The 24,139-nt window shown below is 45.8% G+C and overlaps 1 protein-coding gene across 2 annotated transcripts in view; it reads left to right on the top strand.

Moving 5' to 3' along the window:
* PAPPA (pappalysin 1) overlaps window positions 1-24,139 on the top strand; it is a 181,167-nt gene that overhangs the window by 69,830 nt on the left and 87,198 nt on the right. For both annotated transcript variants that reach the window (XM_086763700.1, XM_086763699.1), the window contains exons 6-7: window positions 1,028-1,149; window positions 6,655-7,162. In XM_086763700.1, the coding sequence (XP_086619826.1) occupies window positions 1,028-1,149; window positions 6,655-7,162 (630 nt within the window). The remainder of the gene's footprint in view (window positions 1-1,027; window positions 1,150-6,654; window positions 7,163-24,139) is intronic.

Here is a 24,139-nt window from a genome sequence, read left to right as displayed (position 1 = left end):
ATGAATTCTGAATAATAAGCAGCTTACTGGGATGAACAACCACACATTCTGGGTCATAAACAGTTCCAAATCTAGTGACGCCAAGGAACGTATGGCTGAATTGTGTGAGTTGCATCCTTAGCTGATAGAAATCAGCTTAATGTTATGGAAGACACTAGAGTTACACCAGTTTACATCAGCTTAAACCCTGATCTTGTGAATGTGTTAGCAAAAATATTTGTGAATCAGTGTTTAACTGGGTTTTCCAGTTCAACCACTTCTGCTGATCGTACTTTATTGACAGTAGCTGGTGTAGATGTATTGTGTAATTGAAGTAGTGTTGGTGTTGGGCCATCTAATGGCATGGAGCCGTAAGATGTGCCAGTTCAGAAAGAGCCATCCGCTGGTACCAGAGCTGCCAGATACCGAATCCAGTTCCCCCTGTGAAAAGGATTAAGGGCATGTTCTTTTCTGTATGTGCATAACCCGCCCCTTTTCCAGGCTTGTAATGATCTGGGCTGTGATACGCAGGTCCTTGCGTACTTAACAAAGCTGTGCTTCATAGAGCAGCTCTGCCTGGTGTCTGGGACCTTACTATCTCCTCTAAGCACCAGTAAGCCCAAGGCCTTCACAATCTTGAAGGTCCTACAAGTTCAAGCAATAAATCCATGGTGGGAGCAGAAATAGATCTGAAATCTCCTGACGCTCCCTGCCCTAAAAGCAACATGTATTTTGTTTTGTCAGATTTTGATCCAGTTGTGGTGAAGGGTGGTGGTGGCGGGGGGTGGCGATAAAAGATATAGCTGAGCGTGATTTCACAGGTTGCTGTGGTTTTGCGTCGGATGGCGGACTCGCAGATACCGTCTGCACAGACTGTTAGCCCAAACCTACAGAAGGTCAGCGTCAGAAAACACTCTTGTCAGTGCTGTGAGAAAAGAGGGTTAAGTGGAACTGCATTCTAAGTCTTATTGCTTTTAATGTAGTTGAATAAGCAGCTCATTCAGCTGTTACTAAGTTGGTGTGTTTTTCTGTTTTCCTGGCCTCCTAGAGAAGTGGGATCAGCGTGCGAGCTGTGTGCAGAAGGAAGAGTCCTGGTGCAGTATGCCTTCAGCGCCTCTTCCCCGATGCCCTGCGATCCCTCGGGGCACTGGAGCCCGCGGGAAGCAGAAGGTGAGTGACGAGGCTGGGGACAAAAACGTGGTGGGGGAGAAGTTGGGCCAGAGCAGGAAAGCCACGAAGAAAGTGGGAGAACCTGGGAAAGAGTGGCTGATTATACCTGTATGTAGCGTGAACGAAACTGGAGGACGGATGAATACGCTGTGCCCCAAAGTAATGCCACTGGCTGAAATGCCTGTGTTTTGGCCCCTGTGCCCTGACCTTGCCCGTGAATTAAATGAATTCCGGGAGCTGAACCTGAATTTCAGAAAGCAGCAGAGCGCCAAGAAATGCTGACCATTCACAGCTGCCAGATGAATTCCTCAGGGAAGCTGTTTACTCCTTTTACTCCAACTCCAGGAGTCAAGAATTACATGTTATTTATTTGGGCCTGATTTCTGCTGCCTTTGCTTGCATTGAATCGTAACAGGCCGCACCAGCAGACAGGCTGAGAGGAGTGGAGATTGCCCTTTGGGCAAGTACTCTGCAGCGTGAACGCAGGTGACTATTTCAAGCCCGGTCTAGTTCAGGGTGTTTCGTAAGTCGTACATAATGCTCCCCTTAGAGCACGCTGGAGGGAGAACGGCCTGCAGAGCTGGTCGTACAGTGCCATTAGATCTCCATCTTTAACACATGTACCTTCTGTTAAGATTATAGCAGGCAGAGGTCAGTAATCACAAATTATAGTTTGGGAAGAGCAGAATGTTGTTTCAGTCTGTCCATCACAAGCTATTCCTTCTGGAGGAGCACACTCTGGGCCCAGGCTTCACAGTAAACACAAACAGGTGGGCTCAATGAACTCAAAGGCCAACCCCTAGATTTTGCAGACTTATTGTACAAATACCACCTTACATTAAGGGCTTCTCTGTCCTGCCACTAGAGTTTGTGGGAGTTATTCTACAGAGAAGATTATTAGTAAGCTAATATGGTGATACATGCAGTGCTGGCACCTGGAGCCCTCCCCACTCCTAAGATCAGTGTGTCCAGCAAGCTACGTCCACGCTGCGTGATGGGACAAGGTGTATGGGCAAGTGTCCCGAACCCTACACTCCCATCTCCCCAGGTGGGAGCCCAACAGAGGTTGCAGTTCCCTCCATCTCATCCCTCCCAGTTTGGATATCCAAGGGCCAGGGCTGCCAGGCACAGCGCAGAAGGCACCTGCCCCTTGGGTGGATGGTGTTCAGAAGCTCCTTCCTGGGAAGCAGCGCTCTGGCTACGAGTGCGACTGGATTATCAAGTAAACAGGATTAGTGAAATCTGGATTGCTTGCAGTAGTAGTGCAGGGTGGAAGGTGGAATTTTCACTCAGCCAAGGATTACAAGGCTTTGAAACCTGGTTTCTGTTTGGAATAAAACCTGAAACTCCTTAAATTCTCCATAAAGGAAAAGGAAAAACAAAAAGTGTTTGAGGCTGGCCAAAATGTTTTGTTTAGCTCATATAATTTGTCTTTCATGAACTTTGGTTAAATTATGACATTTGAAAATATCCCCTTTTAGTACAGAATCTAGGGCAAAAGCAACTTTTAATATAAAAATGAAAAGTGTTTCAAAGTGCAAAAGTGAAATTGTTTCTTCCAAAAATGTCAAAACACAACGTTCCGATATTGTTAGAACTTTCTTCCCATTTTCTCTTCCAGAATAAAATTCTGGCCAAATAAACCCAATTTTGCAAAGTGTTTTGATTTTGAAAGAACTGCGTATTCCATTGAGATACACAGTTCCATCAAAATTTCTCCAACGAGCTCTGATTTGAAAACTTCTAGATCTCACACGTCTTGCCAGCGGCATCATTCCTAGAGAAACTAAGCCGCTCTAAGATTTATTACTCAGCTGCATTTTGCATTTGATTTCCTCTTTTTACAGTGTGTGCCTGCGTGTTCTTAACTATGAAGGGTGCAGTCTGATCCTTATCTGTCTTGTTGAATCGCTGTTGTGCCGTTGCTCTGGAAAGAAAATTTGGGAATCCTATCCTCTTACTACATTAATAAGTTGTCTCCACTTTAGGGTAGAAAATATACCGTGTGTATGACATTTGTTGCTCTGTAATGTTCTGTCATCACTACCACACTCCCTGACATTCGAGATCTCTGCCTATTTGCACTTGGTCTGAGTTACAAATAGCACAGTTAGATCATTGTCTGGCTGCTTTAATTGTCTATCTGTGAGTACTCAAGCATGCAAGCCTTAAATTCACTTTCTGCGAGCGTTCATGTGTGTAAATCTCCACCGCCTGAACGTTTGTGGAAAGTGAATACAAAAGAGGCGTAAGCATGGCCAAAATGAACTCATTTTTAAATTTGAGACGACACTCATGGAAAATGTTTCGTAGTACTCGTCCGGCTTCTTAGCAGAAAACCGCATTTCTCACGTGTCTCTGAAGCAGCTTTGAACCTGGTTGGTCTGATTTCATTTTCCTGAGGTCTCATACCATTGTTAGGCCACACACTTATCCCAGGTAGCTGACACCAGCTGTGGTCTGGACTATGTGTGAACCGTGCCTATTGCAAAATTCTGGCAGGGGGACTGTGTCCTTCCTAGTGCCCTGCTTGTGCCTGAGCATGGTGGGGTACAACCCTCCAATTTTGTAATTGTTTCTCAGCCAGTTGTGCCCCTCACATGAGCAGCTGTTTGCTCCTGGGTGGCAGTTGTGGGAAGGCACTGGAGATTAGGCCATTCTGATTTTCTTTGCCTTCACTATAGAATAAGAAAGCTCTAAACTTCCTGAATTCTCACCAGCAACATCAGCTAGGTAAACAAACCTTACAGCACCTCCACAACTCAGTCCAAAGGATTTTTTTATTTATGAAAAGTGATTTTGGCTCAACCCCAAGCAAGGACCTTTCCTTACTGTGCAATATGTGTATGTTTCAGTCAGTTCCAACTGCCTTGCTCAATATTGACTAGGAGAAATGTGAGAATATAATAAAAAAATTTGCTGCTTTAGGCTGCTCTAGTGCCCTGCCGTTCCCAGTGGCCAGTATCTCACTCAACAGCGATTTGTTCTGTATTTGCAAGCGGAGTGGTCTCAGCCGGACATGAGCGTCCCGCTGGATGGTCCCTTTGTCTTAACCAAGTAAGAAACGTGGCAGGTGAGTTGTGGTTGTGACAGTGACCGCATCCCGAGAGGCTGCTCGTCCCAGCTGTAGGAGTGTGTCAAGTCTCTGTCCGTGTGCCAGGGAATGGAGGAGCATTTGTCCCAGCCACTACACTTAACTGCGTGATGAAGGCTCGTGTTGACACACCAGGCTGTGACTGTGGCTGACGATTCGGGGGAAGCCTTCCTCCAGCCTGCCATCCCTGCTGTCTAACCAGGAGATGAGGTTTGGCTTGTCCTCACAAACCTCATGTTCACATTTGGTGATAGGCAAGACATGATGTTGTCTGAGGTGCTGCTCTACAGCCGATCTTGCTGACAGTCTCATAAGCCAAAGGATTTTCAGAACCTGAATTGACAGGGGCAGAATGACTACTACACTATTTCATTTCATATACAAATATTTGTAGTTTTCATAGTATTCTCAAAATGTAGAGTTACATGGAATAAGGGTTTCATCCTCTTCCACAATTAAATGAATGCTTCTTACCCAGATCTAAGTGTGTGATGATATTTAAGAAATAACCCTGTGTCTCAGCTTACTGAGGTTTTTAGTCTCTGCGTGACTACAACCAAGCTCCCGTTTTTGCCAGGTAGAGCTGTTCTCACTCAGAATGGGGTAGGGATCTGCATGAAAATCCCTGGAGGCTGAGTTCAATTCATCTAACATATTGGATCACACCCTATACGTGTAGGTTTATTCACTATTTAAGTCTTACGAAGGCCTTGAACTGGCAGAGGTGAATTTGCAGGCATCCAAGTGGAGGCTGTGTTTGAACCCATACTAGGCCGTGAGCCATTAATCAACTCCATTTTCCTATCTGTGAGATGCTAGTGATAAGATTCAGAAATCTTTTCCAAAGCCTTTTGAACTCCTAGGGTTAAAAAATACCTCCTTGGGGCTGCGGTCAGGAGCTCTCCGTGAGTTGCTCACTGGAGAGCCCAGCCAAGCACATGCAGACGGCAGCGAACGTTGTGAGATAAGCCAGTCAAACGGGGCATTCGCTACTCCAAGTGATTATACACAGTACTTGCAAGCTTGCCAGGGGGAAAGAAGTCGAGCGTGTTAAATGGAACTCTGGCTTTCTTCTAAATACATCGCTGCTGTGGGCTCTCCAGATGCTCCGTGGCATGCCAGGAGGGCTATGGGCTTTGTGCGGGTGAGGGAGAAGTGTTACAAGTTGTGTGTCTGCAGGACGATTGTGTTGGATCGTGGGGAGGGCTGCCTGAGATAGCGGGAAATCTATCCTGCATCTGGGCTCATTTGGTATGAACAGGAGAATTCCCTGTGCTGTTGATCCTTGAGAAAAGAGGCACGTTTCTAACACTTCATTAGATCCGAGACAATAAGAATAACCTTCACACATTGCCCTTTTCTCTTCAGATTAGTAGTGATGTCCTGTTTGTTCATGTTTGCCCAGTGCTTTATCTTGCTCTCTTCCTCGGTTGCAAACAGCTGTGTGCTCTCTTTTTTTTTCCCCTCTGCCTTCTCCATGTCTCTCCTCTCATTATCTTTCTTTATCTTTACTTTTCCCTTTCTTCTTTCTTCTACTTTGTCTTCTCCCTGTCCTGCTTGCTCCCTTTTTGTGTGATTATTTGGGAAGGAAAAGGGAATTTATAGCTCTCACTGGATTCTGTTACCAACTGTTCCACCCATCTGACCTCTCTGGATCTCGCAGTCCATGACTCGGTGCCAGATTGTAATGTTACCATAGTATTTGGGAACCTAGCAAGCGTTGTGGCTTTCATTAGTTTTTAGCAATACCTCCCATGTAGCTGAACGTAGCCAACCGTGAGAAATGTAAAAGTACAAGTGCCTGTTGTTTCATCACAAGGAGTGCAAAGAGCCAGCTCAGACCTGTGCTCCGTGTGCCTCCGAAGAACGGGGAATCCACACAATGTGCTGGATTAGCCTGTAAATGGCATCGGAGTTGCCCCTCAACAGCTTCTTGGAATCAATAAAAGCTCTTTTCTTTGTCTTTGTTAAAGACAAGAGAATAAGGTTGTATTTTAGAGTGACAAGCAAGGGAATGGGTAGGAGCACAGAGGTGAAGTGAAGGCAAAGCGTCTCTGTTTATTGGGTAAAGAACCAAGTGGAAGGGGTAGAAAATACAGTTGTTTGGCACAGGAGAATGCACTAGAAATCGGAAATACAGGACCAGACGTGCTGGCACAGGGTGTGTTCTGTGGCGTCCAGTCCAGCTGGGCTCTTAAACTGGGTTTGCGTCTCTCACTCAGCCAGGAGATGTTGACGTTATATTCCTCCTCTCCGTGCTGGCCACGCCTGTTCTACTCAAGTAAATAATTAGTTTCCTGGACAGATACACTCTTTTGCCACCAGCTTGTTTTTCCAAGACTGATGTCAATGATAATCCATGTTCTCTAACTTTTTTTGTGCCCTGTCTTTGTTTCCTCCTTTCTTTCCAGGGCACCCTGACGTTGAGCAGCCTTGTAAATCCAGTGTCAGAACGTGGAGTCCCAACTCAGCAGTCAACCAACACACAGTGCCCCCAGCCTGTCCCGAGCCTCAGGGCTGCTACCTGCAGCTGGAGTTTCGTTATCCCCTGACTCCAGAGTCCCTCACAGTCTGGGTGACATTTGTTTCCCCGGACTGGGACTCCAGCGGAGCGGTGAATGACATCAAGTTGCTCACTATCAGCGGGAAGAACATTTCTCTCGGGCCGCAGAACGTCTTCTGTGACATCCCATTGACCATAAAGCTGGATGCAGGACAAGTGGGTGAGGAGGTGTATGGGATCCAGATCTACACTCTGGATGAGCACCTGGAAATTGATGCTGCCATGCTGAGCTCCGTCCCCCACAGCGCACTGTGTGCGGACTGCAAACCCATCCAGTATAAAGTGGTTCGGGACCCTCCTTTCCAGTCTGGATCTCCAGTTGTCATCTCAAACCTCAGCAGGAGATTTGTCGACACGTAAGTACTTCTTTCCAGAAAGCTGAATAGACTTGTTCAGAGAAAAACAATAACCTGTTCTTCTCATCCTGTTGATGTCCAGCATCACAACTGACTGTCAGGATTTTGAACTAGATAGACGTACCGAGTCTTACCAAACTGTTCCAGTTTCTCTCTGGAAACCAGGAGCATCACACTCGGGTGAAACAGGGATTTCACAGATAGTTTTTGAGAAATTTCCAGGTTAGTTGTGCAGAGACATGAAATTCAGAGTTTCCTTAACCAGAAAGGATATCGTGAACTATCTGAGCTATGATGAGTTGAATGTTTAAGATGACCTAAATGAGGACCTCTGGAGTAACGTGGTCATCGTTTCCTTAGACATCTTTTAGAAGTAATATTTTGATAGAGGACACAGAATGGCTTTCAGTGCTGAAGCACCAATTAGCTGCTAAAGAAAGGATGCAAAAAATACGCTTGTGTATTCAGGTATATAAATGTATTTCAGCAACTTTAATTTTCTGTTTTCATGTGTCACTAAAATTGTCTTAGAATGGCATTGTTCTAACATAGCAAACGTGCCAAATGTGCTGGTTTGTTGTAGGGACTGAGTTTCATCCCAGATGCTGTTATGCTCATCTAGTCAAGGAATGCATGATTATTGAGGAAAGTCCAACCTGAAAATATTTAATGATTTCAAGGAGATCTATGGTCTACCCATAGGCATTCTACAGCAGCAAGAAAAATATCTTTTGTATAACATGATTCCCTGGAAATGATTCACCCATCTGTGGGAACAACATGAAGCTCTTTTGAAAAATGAACACCAGATAAAAGGAAACCTGCTAAGAAAACTGCACTCTAATTTAGAAAAGATTATCTAATTAGTACAGCTAATATCAAGGAAGCATACATCATTATGGTCTTCTAAAGCATATTTAAATATAATAAAAATGATTAATTAACAATTCAGGAATCATGAGCTACCATTCCGTTCATGGCCTAATTATACAGTTCAGAAGATGCAAGATGTCCCTACAGATTTAAAAATTCAAGGTAACTAACAATAGTGAATATAAAAACAAAATGCAGAACATCACTGAGGTTGCTCTTGTGCTGAAAGTTAAGCGTGTGCTTAAGTGCTTTCTTGGGCTGTAGCCTTGTTCCAGCAATTGCTGGCACTTGACCTGAGATGAATAGTGGCATACTGGAAACGTGGAAAATGGTGAATTTTCCCGTGGTTTTGCTGTGACAGCATCTTTGCCTGAAACCTGGCCCACTCTCATTGGAAAATAGGATGGTTTGGTTTGAAATATTTGCATACCTTAGCACAAGTTCCCACAGAAACAGGTCCAGTTTTGAGTTTGTAACAAAAGGCGGGGGGGGAATAAGCCCCAAACTTAACTTGTACTCTGAGCTCTATTCCCTTGTCTTTGATTATGATTTTGTGGGTGACTTCTAGCTTATAGCCAGCTGTAGTGAAAGGGTTCTCTAATAATTAAATCAGTAGCCAGAGATTAATGACAATTTTCCTGTGCGTCATTGAATAAATGACATGGGATAACATTACGGTACCTGTCTGTACGTCTCACCTAGTTACATAGCCAACTAAAAATGAGACATAAAATGTACGTTAGTCTTCCTGGGCTCTACCTGTGGTCAGGAGACAGAAACAGATGCTCTTCGAGGCAGGCACGGCCAACCTAACCAAACCCTCCAGTCTAGCTGGCCTCTGGTTGTCTGCGTCTTGCCAGGGAGTACAGGGAAAATCCAGCCAGTGTGCTTTGATGAGATGCTTGGAAAACTGAAATGATGGTTTTAGTCACTGGGTGAGGAGTCAAAGATGCAGCTTCTTAAGCACTTGTGGTTGGTTTTGATTAAAGACCTCAGCATGTGTTTGAAATCTTGAGAAGTGGGGTCTTTGTTTTTTTTTTTTTTACCCCGATATGCCTACATGCACAGCACTGATCTGTGTCCTCTGGTGATGGGGGTCATGCAGATTTGTAGGCTGATGCTCTATGTCCGGGCTGCTGGGCCGTACCCTGAGACACAGCAAACACACTGAAACTCTGCGTGGGGTTGTGGTTACGTGGTAGAGGCAAAGGCGAGATCAATTTTCCATTAGCAACTTGTCCAAAGAGTAGCCACCGTCCTTATACTCTGTAGGCAGGAAGGAGGGAAGCTGCTTCAGGGACATCAGGGACAGAGGTGCTGGGCTGTGCCCATCGTATGTGTACGTAGAGGTAAATGCCATCTCTCTCGACCTGTTTGCATATGCCTGTTTGTCTCATTCTTTACAGCTGGAATTCAGCATATCTGTGCAACCAGACTTTGCAGCCCCTTTATCTCTCTGTAAGCCCCAAGCCAGTTACCCCTCCTTTATGCTTTTGCATGTTTTCCATATTAAATAAAATCACACCCCCACATGTTCTGTGGAAGGTTATTTTGAAGGCAGTCACATATCTTCACTCTTGCCTCCTCTGACCTTGATCTTCACTTTCTCCTTTTCTCCCAAAGGAAATATTTGCTTGCGCTGTTATCTCTGAGCAAGATCCTTTCCCCAGGTGTGGTGATGCTGAAAGAAAAATTAATTTCTCCTACCTTTTTCCCGTCAAAGAGAGGGAACTCTTTAAGCTTGAGAGGAGAGACAGCCTTTAATGGATAGCCCTTGCCTAGTCAGCACTGGGTGCTCTGCAGAGGAGAGTAAATAACTAGAACAGTGGAAACCTTTTATTAAGAAATGCAAAATAATGCCAGACCTTCTGTTCTCAAGCTGAATTTTAATCTCAGCTCTTGGCTCAAGCTGAGGCTAACAGTAATTTCTAAGGGACTGGACCTTATCCTCGGACCTTACAGAAACCAGGCAGGATGCACTCAATTCCATGTGGTATGATCGGCTGGAATTGCTGGTATCTGTGATACAAAATGAGAGTCAGAGCCTAGGAAGAGAGCAGAAAGCTAAATAAATCAGTGAGGGGGGAAAAAAAAGAGGTCAGGCCAGGTGCAGCACAGAACTGCTGAGTCTTCACACCACAGTGAGTGATAAGGAAGGAGCCTCATCTGCAAATCTCAAAGTCTTAGCTCACTATTTAACCCAAAGTTCAGGTTGTGTTCATATGTAGTGTTTCACTCTGGCAGTTCTCTAGAAATAACGTGCAAAATAGTCACAACGGCGAGCGCTGTAATTGATTTGCCTTCACTTTGCCCGTGCTGTGGTGTTTTTATGCTGTCATCATTGCAGCTGGAAAGTAATTGTTGCTTGCGTTCATCTGTAGCAACCACTGATTTTTTTTAAGAGCTCAGTGAGAAGCGAGTGCCCACAATGAGAAGCTCTCCTGAGGATGTCAGGGGTACAGGGAGGAGTCAGTCCCACAGGGACAGTCTAGGGTGAGCACCCTGAGTTCCCCATTTCACTCCTGGTAGCCAAATTTGCAAGCGGTGAGCAGCTGGTTGTGCTGGCAAGACCTACGCTCTCTCCTCTGGCAGACCAAGCTGAGAGACACTGACCAAGGTTGGTTTTGGAAAGTTGTCAGAATAACTGGAAAAGTTTCTAAGAATTGGAAGTTTTCCCAACTTTTCTGCCACAGACTTTGTAGGAAACCTCAAAATGTGGTGGATGGCGATGGATCGGGTCGTCTTTGTGCTATCCTGTAGGCTTTTTTTCAAGACAAAGGCATTGACGGAAACAACATTAGAAAGAATCTCAGCACGAAGCCCTGGTATGGGTTTTGGGTTTGCAGAGTTGAGCAGCACTGAGAAGCAAGTATGCAGTCCTGTGATGTATTTATCTGAACCATTCCTGTTCTGACTAGAGCTTTAGTACCTACGTGACACCTACAGGTACTGAATTCGTACTTGAAAAAGAGAGAAAGTAGAGAGACTGAGAGAGAAACTTGCATTTTCTCATATGGAATATGTTTTCCTTCTTAATTTTGGCCATTTTACACTGATATTCTATGGCTAAACCTTTTCTGTTGCTCGATAATAGTTGGAGGGGACTGGTCGTCACCTGTGTACAGTTGTTGTTTAAGAAAGTATTATATATTTTGTTAGACTTAGCTTAGCACTTTTTCAGTGCTAAGCTTGTAAACTCCATGTCATTGACTGTGTTTTAACTCCGCACCTACGGCGATGGAGTGCAGATCTCACATGAGCTTCTGGCAGTGATTGCAGAATGACAGAGCAACTGCCATCATCAAGATTGCAGGTAGCTGAAGGGCTGCTGTGGCATTGTCCATGAATCCTTAGTGTTTCATGTACTTGAGAAAAGTATGTTTTGTTTCAAAATTTGCGTTATTGATCCATTTGCCATTTGTTACTGGTATCCAGTCCGAAGGGCATATGACAACTGACTCGTCAGAAACCTCAGATGATGAGTAGTTGAAGGAGATGGAGAACAGCTCTTGGTCTGAAGGTTCCTACACATATGAGGAGAGAGAGGCTGGAGAATCAGGAGGGGCTATTCATTATGAGCAGTAATTCATTACAGCCGATTATCAGTGTGCCTTTTAGCCCCTGAACTCGATAGGAAGACTGCATTTACAGGCCCAGTTCAACAGAGGACTGGAAAAGTAGAAATATCACAATGCTGATATGTAAATGTAAGTCCCTGCTGAATGCAACACTAAAATTTCGTGGCAACATCTGTCCTTGTTATGGCATTCCTTCCTTCATCTTGAAGATCTGTTTCTCTGTTTTCTGAAGGTTTACCAGCCAGAGGAATGTATGATCTAAAGCAGCTGAAATAAATTGCCAGATTCATCTGTCATGAAGATAATTCACACCATATTTCCACCCAAACAAGATGCAGATCGCTGGGTGGATGTTCTCCCGACACCAAAAGCTGAAGCCCATACTATCACCATCTTCTGCTCACCCCTCCTCCACCGTTACCATGCCAAACCTCTCTTGATATGCCAGGAAATACTGGGGAGTATCTAAGATAGGACTGAAATGTTAAGAAAGCACTTTGCATGCCCAGATTTATCTGCAAAAGCTGCTAAGTTGTCCGTGAGATATCAGCATGCTACACATCTGGATTCCCAACGGGCTTTAGAACTTTATATGGTATTCCAGATGTCCTTGTGCACAAATACTTCAACAGCTACCCTGGAAATGCCCTGCCTTGATGTGTGCAAGGACCTCATATACTTTTTTTTGTGGATACATCCCACTGATGGTTCATAGTTGTCTTGCAATTGAATGCATACAACCAACTCCTTCTTCCCCTCTCACTTGCAATGAAGAGCTCCCAGCTTATTCTGAATTTCTTGATCCTACTTGCATAATACTGTCTTACATCTATGCACCATTTGAGACATCCAGACCTGTAAATTACTCACTTCTGCATTATAACTCCATCCTTTTCTGCACTGACTATGTTTATTTATCAGTTCTGTGTAATCTGTGGATACTTGGACTTTTGGGGTTCGAATCCTTATTTGGAGGAAATATTTTATTAGTTAACCTCAAAGTGATAACTGAAAGACAAATTTCCATTTTCATTCACATTTCTTTTTCAATGTAATCTATTCCAGCTACTAGAAGTGCGAAATAGTGTCATCTCTTTTAAGCCCCTGAGTATTCAATGCCTGCTCTCGTGCCCAGCAGTACCAGAGACATGCTGTTATTAAAAGCATTTGTTCTCTAGTCTGCATCTAGGTTTCTTTCCCATAATTACACAAGTTTCTGTATTATTTCTCTCTTGTAATACGTTAGAGATTCCTATCTGTATCCATATGAAAGTTTACAGCTCATCTGCAGTAAAAACACTTTCGCCAGGCTTCGACAGGAACAGATCTAGTCTTGTTCACGCTTTCTTGCTTATTCCAGAGAGCTTCCCCATCATTAGTTTGCAGTGCTGCATGGACAAAGCTATTCTGAGCTTTCCCACCAGCTTCACCCCTGTAATTTCCAGTTTCAGGTACAGCACTAGCACTGCTAGTTCTTGCCTGGTTCTTTACCCAGACTCCTTGCATTAAGGAGTAAATATTTCAGTTGTTCCTCTCTGACCCCAGATTCCCAGCTGGATTGGCAGCCGTGCTGTCCGTCTCTGAAAGCCTCTGCGCGTCAGTGACAAGTTTTGAACGTGTCGGAGCTGCCTGTGGTCAGTTTTGGCAAAGTTGCCAAGCGTAATATTCAGCTGACGTAGGACAGCGTAGCCGTCCCGGAGCTCGGTGGAGGTGCTGGCAATCCGCTAGCAAGCGTTGTCCATCTTCGCGCCCCTCAGAGCCTCTCTCCAGCCTTCGCTGCGTTGTCAGCTCCTTTCCCCGTGCAGCCAGTATTTATTGATTGGCCTGTTTCTGCTTAATGAACCTGGCAATTTCCCATGATGAAAGAACAGAAAAATATGGGATGATTGCCTGTACCACACCTTCCCTTCCAAGAGTCATAGGCTCCTCTGACCCTCACAGAGGTGACACATTGTTAGGAAGGAGAGTCTGCCACCCAGCAGCATCTTCAGCGCCAACGTCCCCCTGGGGAAATTCTTTCCTTTCCCACACGGTGTGACCTCGCCTCTGGCTTGCATGGCAGCAAGGAGCTGGGACAGGGCAGGGACGCAGCAGGGACGACTCATTCTGCTCCCTGTGCCAGATAGGAGCTGCTCTATGCTGAGGGCTTGGTAAGGCAAGAAAAGGAAAACTGCTTCTTTTCCATCTACTGTTCCTGCATCTTCTCTTCACATATGTTCTGCTGCTAAACACCGAGGTAGCAGTTGTTATTATTTATAGCTGCCAGTAGCGTGCCGGGCGTTTTACAGAAGAAATACGCCAGGTGACTTCTTTCAGAGAGCTCACAATTAGATGTTAGAGGCTCACAGCGCCGCTGCTCTCAGGGGCTGTACATCTCCACTGGACTGATGTGACTTGACAGCTGGAAGCCACATCCTGATGGCTTGCTTTCTTTCTTGCTTTCTTCATTAAAGGTGCCAGGTTATCCTTGCGAAAGACTAAAACCTGCTTCCTGACCCCACACACAGCACAGACAGACCAATTTTTTCCCTTTACCACCCTCTGCCAAGTTGTCTTAACCCTGCCCTGGAGAAGAGAAGAAACAATTTGATGGCCTGTGCCCGTTCGGGAGGCAGCTTTTCTGCTCAGCCTGTGCAAAGATGCCATTTGGTGCCAGCTGTAGTGATAGATTTGTGAGTCTTCGCTGTTGCGGTTTCTTACGTAATGCTGTAACTGTAGCTGGCACTTGACAAAATCCATAGCTCCTGTTCTGGCTCGGCTGCACATGATGCAAGAATAAGGTAGTACGGGCAGGTTTACGTCTTCATGGGTTTGTGATCCTGAGACGGGGCAGCCCAGAGGAATTTTTGAGCCTGGGTTTATCTTTGAAGGGTGGGATTGCTCTGAATGACCCCCAACTGCCTCTCTCAAAGAAATGACTGGAGAGCACGGGAAAAGCCAGGCAAGAGGGACTGCCCCATTCAGGGAATGACATTTTGCTTCAGGATCAGCTCTGTTCCAGCCAGGACCACCTCAAGGACTGCTGCTATGTGGGTTCTCATCTCTGATGTACCTCCTGGCGATACAGAGAGGCTGTAGAGAGATCAGACCCATAGACTACAACTTAGCCATATGCAAGTGTCCCTGAAAAAGTGAACATTAATAGCTGTCCTAGTATTAACCAAATAGGTCCTATTAGAAATTGATATATTTAATCACTCCCAGCCAGGGTGGAATTTGAACTCGCGACCTAGAAGTAGTAGCAGAGTTTTCAGCTGCAGGCAAAAAAGAAGAAAATGAAGGTCAAACAGGACTTTTCCTGCTGGGCAAAATAATTTATTGCAGGTGAAACGGTCTCAGATATGTGGTAAATTAGGCTGTGCATTATCTCATGGATAATAATTTCTCTCTGATGTTTGCCTTCTTGTGTGCATCTTTATTTTGGGCTCTAAATAAGATAAGAAGCTCCAGAAATCTCCCAGGAATAACAAATGCATTTTCTTTGCTTGATTGAGGAGAGAAATATTGGACAGACATGTGTTATGCAACAATTTAAAAATAACTCTCTTGTAAACCTTGGAGTGAGCCTCAAATACCGCAGAAGAAGCAGAAATGTGTTACCTACCGTTTTATCAGCAGTGTCAGCCAGTACAGCTTTTTTCAGTACTTGTGCTGAACTATTGGCCTGATCATTTCCTGGGCATTTGATTTTAATATATTTTCCTAGGAAATAAATTCCAAGACTCGGTTAGATTCGGAGCTATACTCAAACAGGCATAATTTTGAAAACAACGCTGCAGTAAGACTAAAATACCTGTGCTGTCCTTAATACCTTACTGGATACAGGAGCAGACGAGACAGAAGCCTTTTAAGCGTATCATTGCGTGGCACAAAGCACCCGTCCTGTGGTTGCGTCACTCAAACTTGAGCTTGGTCTTTCTGGCTAGGCTCTTCTTAACTCTATGGTGACAGTGGGCATCTCCGTGCTGGTGTTCCAATTCCAGCGTTTTCCCGGAGCTTTTTGTGATGGGAGGGGCAAGGTGGAAATAAAGCTCATTCTCCTCTGCCAACTGGACCCCAGAGAGGATGTCTGGAATTGGACACCCCAAATGATCAGCCACTGCTAAAAATACTGGCCCGGAGAGCTCAGTGCACTAAACCAGATCATTTATTCACAATGGTACCGATTTTTTTTTTTTTTTTTTAATGTAAGACCAGTTGCAGATATAATGACAATAGAGGAAATTAGCTCATGATGGGATTTTAGAAAGAGGCTATTGGAAATATGTTCAGTAATGTTCAGTTATTAAACCATTAAGGATCCCACTGGAGACCAGCTAGTAGGATTTCTCATAATCTGAAGCGGCTTAAGGCAAAACACAGAGCCCCTAAGGAGGGAAATGACAAAATGTTCCTTTGGAATAGTCACCTCATCTCCTTGCCCATCTCTTCGTACTCTGCTGTGCAGCGTGCGTGAGAGCACATAGGTCTGTCTCACGCAGATGCATGAGTACGTGCAGGCTCCCTCCCTCCTCCCGGGGAGCAGCACCCTGGCAGTGCCACGGCCCCCACGCCCTCACCGCCCTCACCCTCCAAAGCGGAGTTTCACCGAGGAGGGATGGTAGAGGTGAAACCAGAGGAAACTGCAAACATCTGTGTTCGCTTGGAGCCCAATCTGAGCCCTACTGCAAATGCACATAATAACTTCCACTGGCTTCCACGCTGCAAGCGTCTGCTCCCGTGGCTCTGTTTACCATTCTGGTGGGATTACACTGAAACAGAAGGGTATTAAATTCTGAAAATTGGGTCTTGGCTCAGGCCTGTTGAAAGAAGATCCTAGAGGTTGGGTCTGGATTCAGAGAAGCTGAAGAAGAACGTTATTCTGCCACATTGATGACCCTGAATTAGGAAGAGTTCTGCCTTGGCGATGAACGATCGACGTCCAAGAGATTTGGGGTGATTATGGGGTCCCAGACCCTGTCCAGATACTGCCGCTGGTGGTCCTGCAGGGAGGAGCCGCGGCACAACCGGGGTGTTGTTAACGGTGTGAGTAATCAGGTAGTGCTCATCGAGAGGCACGGTGCAACAGGCAAGGGTTTGCCAGTGATGATGATGGCCTTTAAAGCAGTTAATGTGTCCCAACCTGCCTGCCGGTGGTGTTATTGTTTTCTCCCTGCTGTGCCAGTACGCCAGAGCACTGTCCTCGGGTGGTGGATACTGGCACCATTCCCTTGAAATCAATAGAGAAGCGCTGGCTTCCCCTGGTTGGAAATAGGGCTTTCTGCATTTCACGTCCCAGATGTTTCCTTCCTCGATCAAATCGTAACAGCCATCCCTCCTGCAGCCCTCGCGTCTGAGCTTCGTGTTGAGAAGCGCTCCTGTCTCCGCTTAGGGTCTGATCACAGCGGTGAAGAAGCAAAGACGACAGATTTTCTCCCTCCTTCCCTGCTTCTAATAGCAACCAGGTGCTGCGACGCTTAACCTGTGTGCCGCTGTGAAATTGCCTGTCTAGTGCAAACACCCATGGGAGGCCCTGGGCCTCCAGGATTTACTTTATCCTGGGATTTGTAACCCAATCTCATTTAGATCCTCCATCTTTATCGTCCACCTTAAACATTCATATTTTCTGTTGTTCTTGTTGTTTAAACATGGAAGTCTGTTGACATTTAATTTTTTTTTTTCTTTTAGGAAAAAAAATAAGAAATATCTTTAAGGCCTTGGCTGCAAACTTTGGTTTTGGTTAAATGTGCTACTGTATGTTAAATTGATACCAGGGCAAATACTTGGATGGTTATATCAAAGTCTGCTGGAGTTAATTAGTTGCATATATATCTGTATCTTTGCTGCTTCAAAAACTTATGATGCTTGCATGAAGGACAGAAGAGAGCGTTCAGGCTGCTTAAGTTCCTAAAAAAGGTCTGGATTACAGTGCAGAGATGCTACAGCCAGGGCACCTTGTTCTGGCAAGGAGCTGGTCTGAGCAACAAGTGCAAGCGTTTGCAACTCAGAGGAACAGACGAGCATCTGAGTGGCAGTGGCTTAAACCTGGAGTACTTCGCTGAGTTCTGAAGTTACTTGAGATTTGCACCAGCTCAAGTGAGAGCAGAGCTGCACGCTAATTTAGATTTTATGTAATTATGAGAGGTGGTGGTGACTGGTTTGTAGAAGTATTCCATGGAGCAGAGGATGTTTTTCTTTTCCTAATAGGCTGGATCCCTTGACCTTTGACTTCAGTCTCAAATGCATAGGATCTCCTTGGTATGGCAGAAGTGGGCAAGGTGGGAAGGTGGTTGTTTTAGGTGTTAGGAGAAATGCCTTCCTGATACAGTCAGGAGCAGGAGTTAAGTTTGGGGATAGTCTTGATGGCGCTGCTTTCAGTGGTGAGGCTCTGAGCTTCAGAGAGCAGAACTCATGGTACAGAACGTACCCCATCAAATATTCAGCTGAGATTGTCTGATCAGGTCATTGGCTGCTCTGTTGTTCTTCCTCAGAAATACCCCATTCATATTGAAGCTGGGTTTGGGAGCAGAAATCCACTGTCCCATCCAGCCCATTGAGTGTTCATTCAGTGCTTCAACTTGTGATTTGCTTGTAAACAAATAAATCATAAAAAAAGCCAGAGGGCATAGAGCAAACCCATCACCCTGTTGGGACCTATCTTATCGTGGGTAGAGAGAAAGCCTCTCCAAGGCCGCTTCCTCGGCATTTATGTCTTCTGAGTCAGGTTGGTGTCTGGGAGCAGGGCAGGAGACTTGTTTTGAGGCCTTTGCACCTGCCATGTCGCTGGGCTTATCCAAACAGCGAGAGATCGGACTGCAGCTGAAAAAACAGCCCATCGCAAGAGCTCAGGATTTTTGACGTCCTTCTTTTGTTTACAGCATCCCATCCCTCCTCTCTCCTGACTGCAGAGCCAGGCAGGAATTCTCTTCATTATCTTCTGCCGTGCTTCTCATGCCATTTTTATTAAAAGAAGGAAAGGCAAGGCAAGGGGGGAGCGTGTGCGAGGGAAGAGATAAAAGAGGAACATGGTAATGTTTGTGCAGTCAATGGCAATGCAGGAAAAAGGACCGGGAGGTGGGGAGCAAAGCTATCTGGGTTGTCCTAAAGCGACCTCAGCCCCTGGGTTACTCTTTGTCAGTTGCTTTTGGAGCACCTGAGGATGGGGGAGCCTGCAGACGTGGCTTGGCATTGCCAAGCCCAGTGCAATGAGGAGAGCGGCGTTAGCTTCTCCAATCTAGAAACGTTGAGCCTCAGCTCAGTGCCCAGGGCGGGGAGGCTCTGGACGTGTCTCAGCAGTGCAGTGCTTCTCTACTGGGTTAGTGGATATTTGGGGTATTTCAGGACCCCTGTAAATATCATTGGGATTTTCGGTGGCTGTGAGCGGCCTGCGGGGAACGGACTGGACAGCTCCAGGGTGAGGAGGATGGGACAGAAGATGGCATAGACCTTCCGCTCTTCTCTGAGTGGTTGTGTTCAGTCCACCCTGAGCAGCCGATCCAAAGCGTTTCAACGAGTGAATGTGTGGGGTCACTGCTGTTTGCTGCCAGCAGATTTCCTGTTTTGCTCAGCAAGGCTTCCTCACTGGGGAAGAAGAGCAAAGGCAATGGTGTTCGAGGGAAACTGGGTCGTTGCTGGCAGACGGGGCTCATTCTGGGCTGCGGAGAGCTGTCCAGGAAACGTCGTCTTTTGGCTGAAGAGTTTGGTGGCTGTTTAAGGTCAAAGAAAGATGGGTGCTTCATGAGGACACTTGAGGTGCAGAATTTGCCTTTTTCACGTGACACTGCCTCTGACAGCTGTAATTTAATTGGGGATGTCTAAGACCTTGTTGTCTCGTCCTTAATCACCATGAGCACTGTCAGCTTTCATTGCTGTCTGGCCATTTATGTTTTCATAGGGCAGAGGCTGAGATCAGCCTTAAGGATATTTTCAGTTTTGTTGGAAACAAGTCTTTGCTGTGTAAAACCCATCCCTGCTGTTATTTGTAGTAGCAAAAATATATCTGCCGTTGTAGTAGGGAGAGGAGGGTTGGGGCCGTGTCAGCCCCTGCAGCTCTGCTGGCACTCGAGGCCACGCATGCTGCTTCTGTAAATTCAGTGATTCTTTAAACCCACCTTGGTCTGTAGAAAAGTACTTCCCAGAGGTGTAATTTTTCCCATAAGTTTTAGAAGAACACCCAAACTGAAAGCAGAGGTCCCTTGCCTGGGGGACACGGCAAGATTAACTTGACTGCCCAGCCTCCCCAGTAAAAACAGGAAAAGAATTAAAGGGGTTTATATTTCTGACCCCGGGTCTGTCGCTCGCCACAGCAGTCAGGAAAGTTGCCCTGGCGGTATTTCACACGGCACGTCCTAATTCCCCCTCTGAGCAGAAGGCTTGAGTCATTGCTTTTTAATAAGACCTCCTCCCCATGGGCGGAAGCTGCAGCGATCAATGCGGCTTACTCCGTTCTGGAAAAGGTCATTAAAAGACCATAGATATAAATTGAAAAGAGTGTTTGCTCACATCCTTCACGTTAAAGATGTTCTTCTGGCTCCCTTCCTTAAGTAGCATCGTACGAAGCCACGAAGCGTTGGATCTTTCTGACGGCAGAACGGAAAGAGTGCGTTATCGCTGTTAGTGTGCTATTGGCTCCGAGGGAAGGTGGCAGAGAAAATAAATGGTCAAAAATCACACTTTTGTCGCCACTTGGAGCAGAGCTTGTCTTGCTGACATCTCCAGATACAGTCTGTAGTATCGACCATGGTGCCCTGTGACTATATAGGAGAAAATAAATTATTTTTCCTTCTTTTTTTTTTTTTTTTCCCCTTCGTTCCTGCATTCCTTCCTTCCTGTCTCACTGTGGTACTGGGTTACTGCCCAAAGCATTGCACGTATCATGCCTTCAGCAGCTATATTTTTCCAAAATGTGGATATTGTGAAGGAATGCTAAAACTCCGTTTGCTGCCAATATGATGTATTTAACAGTTCAGGAGGATGTAAGTCTCTCAGGTTGCAGTTGTTGAGATGTGAAATGCCACATCCAGCTCAGTCAGCTTTTTGCCACTAGTTGCATCAGGCCAAGGTGAGCTGAAAGCGTGGTGGCTTGACTTTTGAGTTTCTAAGGTGGCTTTCTGGTGTTCCAAGCCAGGCACATCTCCTGCTATGATTGTGTGATGCTAGAGGGCATCTTTGGAGCACATGGGCTCCCTTTTCTGATCTCCTCTGGGCATGACTGTTGTTTTGGTGCTGTCCTGGGTGGGACAGCCTGGGATTTCTCCACTATCCCCAGCGTGGGGAAGGTCGTGAAGCTCGAGGTTGCTCTCAACTGGGCTGTCCAAAAGGGGAGCTGGGATGAGGATGGGGAGGACTGGCCCTGTGACTGCCGTGTGGATCTGGATAACTGGCTTCCCACTGCTGTTGCTTTACAGGGACCATATGTCTCTAGGTATTTGTCTTCTCTTTCTCTGTATTTTGACCTAAGACAAGGATATTACGTTGATGGCTCATGGGGTATCGTGAACATAAATAATTAATAGCTGGTTTGTACCTGAGCTGTGTAGAAGTGAGGGATGCCAGGCTGTGCAGATGCCTAAATGTATGCGTAAGGAGTCAGGTATTTTGTCCACCACCTTCTTCTGGAAAAGAAATGGCCTCTTTTTTTTTTTTTTTTTCTGTCATTAAACTATGAGGATCATTTACCTGTCACAACATATAATTTCTCCAAGAGCTTTACATTTCTGAGCAGCAGGCTGCAGTTGGCGATCTCCCCATGCCGGAGCGTCGCAGGTGACAGGATTAGACCAGAGCCCACTGCCACCATGCCAGCAGTCACTCCTCTCCAACGTCCACAGGGTCCTCCCCCCATAGAATCATAGAATGCTTCGGGTTGGAAGGGCCCTTTCAAGGCCATCCAGTCCAACCCCCCTTCAAGGAGCAGGGACATCTCCAACCAGATCAGGTTGCTCAGAGCCCCGGCCAACCTGGCCTGGGATGTTTCCAGGGATGGGGCATCCACCGCCTCTCTGGGCAACCTGGGCCAGTGCTCCACCACCCTCGGTGTAAAAAATTTCTTCCTAATATCTAATCTGAATCTGCCTCCCTCTATTTTGAAACCATCACCCCTCGTCCTGTCACACCAGGCCCTGCTGAAGAGTCTCTCCCCACCTTTCCTGCAGCCCCCTTTAGGCACTGGGAGCCGCTCTCAGGTCTCCCCGGAGCCTCCTCTTCTCCAGGCTGAACAGCCCCAGCTCTCCCAGCCTGGCCTCACAGCAGAGCTGCTCCAGCCCTCCGATCATCTTCGTGGCCTCCTCTGGACCATCTCCAAGTTAATGTGCCAGAGTTCTCCCCACCTAATAACTTTCATTTCCAGTTTTCTGTCTTATTCACCCACATACATGTTCACCTCCAGTCACCCAATAATTCATAAACACCATATTCTCTCCCATGCTTAGTTTAGTGCTGTGTCTTCTTCCATTACATTCTGCCAACTTCCCGCCCTGTGCGTAAACGAACATGAGCTTTTCCTGTTTTCCCTTGCTTACACATACACACAAGCATACACAAACACTCCCACGTACTGAAACACGCACACTTTCTGCTGCCAGCCCAGCTCCTACCCATCACCGATGGGTATAGGTGGAAATCACAGGAAAAATCCAAATCTGAAAACCACTATTTTGCACCCACGTGTGTGACCTCAGCGCATCAGGAAGCTGCGTGTATTTATTTATTTTGTAGCTGTTGCAGCCGCCCGAAGTGTTCATTTGTTAACACTCTTCTAAGAATTGAACCTTTTTTGTGGTTAGCAGATCCCCAGAGACAAAATCCACATTTCTGCAAGTGTACTTGTTAATCTTAAATATTTTACAAATGCTTTTGAAGAAAGAAATTGAGAAATAACTGCTCTTGAATAATCAAAGCTTGCCTCTGCTTTGATTTCATCAGTACATATCAGAAACTTCCTGTCTTAACAAGTGGATTTATCCTGGAGTGAAGTCTAGAGGAAACCCTCAGTATTGTACATCAGTGTGGGTTTGGCCATTTAAGTGATTTCCTTTTTTTTTTTCTTTTTTTTTTTTTTTCCGAAAACAGTTGTTTTAAACAGGTCCCAAGGGCAGATGCATGAATTTTTTCGCTTTGATTGAATAAAGCACTCATACTGATATCTGGGTACATGTGTCCGCAGTCTGTAGGTGCATGAAGATAGTGTTTGTGCTACCTTGAATTTTTGGCCTAAATATTCAAGGCCAGGTTGGACGGGGCTCTGAGCAACCTGATCTGGTTGGAGATGTCCCTGCTTCTCGCAGGGGGGTTGGACTGGATGGGCTTGAAAGGTCCCTTCCAACCCTAACTGTTCATTCAGTGATTCTACTTGAATCCTCAAATTTAGCTGGTGGAAGGGGCAGACTGTTGCCGACAGGAATCAGGTGGAGAAGCGATGAGAAAGCCGGTTGTGTTGTGTTCTCGTTCCACTGAGCTGCAATCCCCGTTTCTGATGTGGTAACAGAGAATCCCATCTCAGTGCTGTCCGTGTGCAGTTCTTTCAGTGACAGATATTTTGCAGGTATAGCATCTGTGAGAAACAGTCTTGTAAAATGTGATGTGTGATACTGGAGTTTGTCACGCTTGTTAATTTAACGAATGTTGTAACGAGATCTGTATTTCATGAACTTGAAGATTTCGGTAACTGCAGACCGTTGATGTCTACCTCAATGGCTTCGTTGCTCTGTGCAGCAGGTACATCTCTTTGGAGCACACACTTCATACGTGCTTTGCGACCAAGTCCCTGTGACACAAAGACGAGCGTGTTACTGTCAGTAACTGGGGCAATACGAGCGTAGGAAGTAGGGGACTGGCATGGGGTAGGAAAGAGCTGGGCTCTGCAATTAGCCTGGTTGATGACTTTGAGCAAATCGTTTTGCCTTCGCCACTTCGTGGCTTTATGAATTGGCAGTGAGGATAATGGTAATGAGGTTCTTTGTGGAACGTTTCGAGTTCTGATAGCGTAATAGACATTGTAAAAGAGCTAAATGTTTATATTAGGCTTATATTATTTCTGTATGCGTATAAAAATTATTCCTCATTTACAGATACACAGGATTTAGGTAATTAGGGCTTTGCATAAATATGTAACAGTTTGCTAATTTTTTTTCTGTGAATATTTCAGTGCTAATACTGTGCTCCAGTGCTGTGGATCTTATTTTTTCACGCTCTCCTGGAGAGGAAGAAACTTTCTTTTTCACTCTACTGTTTTAACACCCCTATGCGACGTGGATAGTTTATTTATCCGTCACTGAAACATCCCCAGTCCAATTCTGGCTTAAATCAATAGGCAAATTCCCACTGGCTCCAGCTGCGGTTGGATTGAGCTCGGGGCTGTTGAGGAAGTCATCGGTGCTTGCAGGGTATTTTAAGTTCTTTAAATGAATTGTGCCACGTGCTTGCAGGTGACACAGTCCCTGCCTGGGAGAGGTGGGAGCAGAAGTGCTGGGAGGCTGCATGCAGGGGAGCACGGGGCTGGTTTCTCAAACGCTGCGGTACTGGCGGTAGTGGTGTTACCGCGTCCCAC

The sequence above is a fragment of the Chlamydotis macqueenii genome, chromosome 20 (genome assembly GCF_036417535.1).
Source record: "Chlamydotis macqueenii isolate bChlMac1 chromosome 20, bChlMac1.mat, whole genome shotgun sequence".
In the NCBI taxonomy this organism is placed as follows: Eukaryota; Metazoa; Chordata; class Aves; order Otidiformes; family Otididae; genus Chlamydotis; species Chlamydotis macqueenii.
The sequence above is the reverse complement of the archived record's forward strand: the minus strand, read 5'-3'. Positions and strand labels throughout refer to the sequence as shown.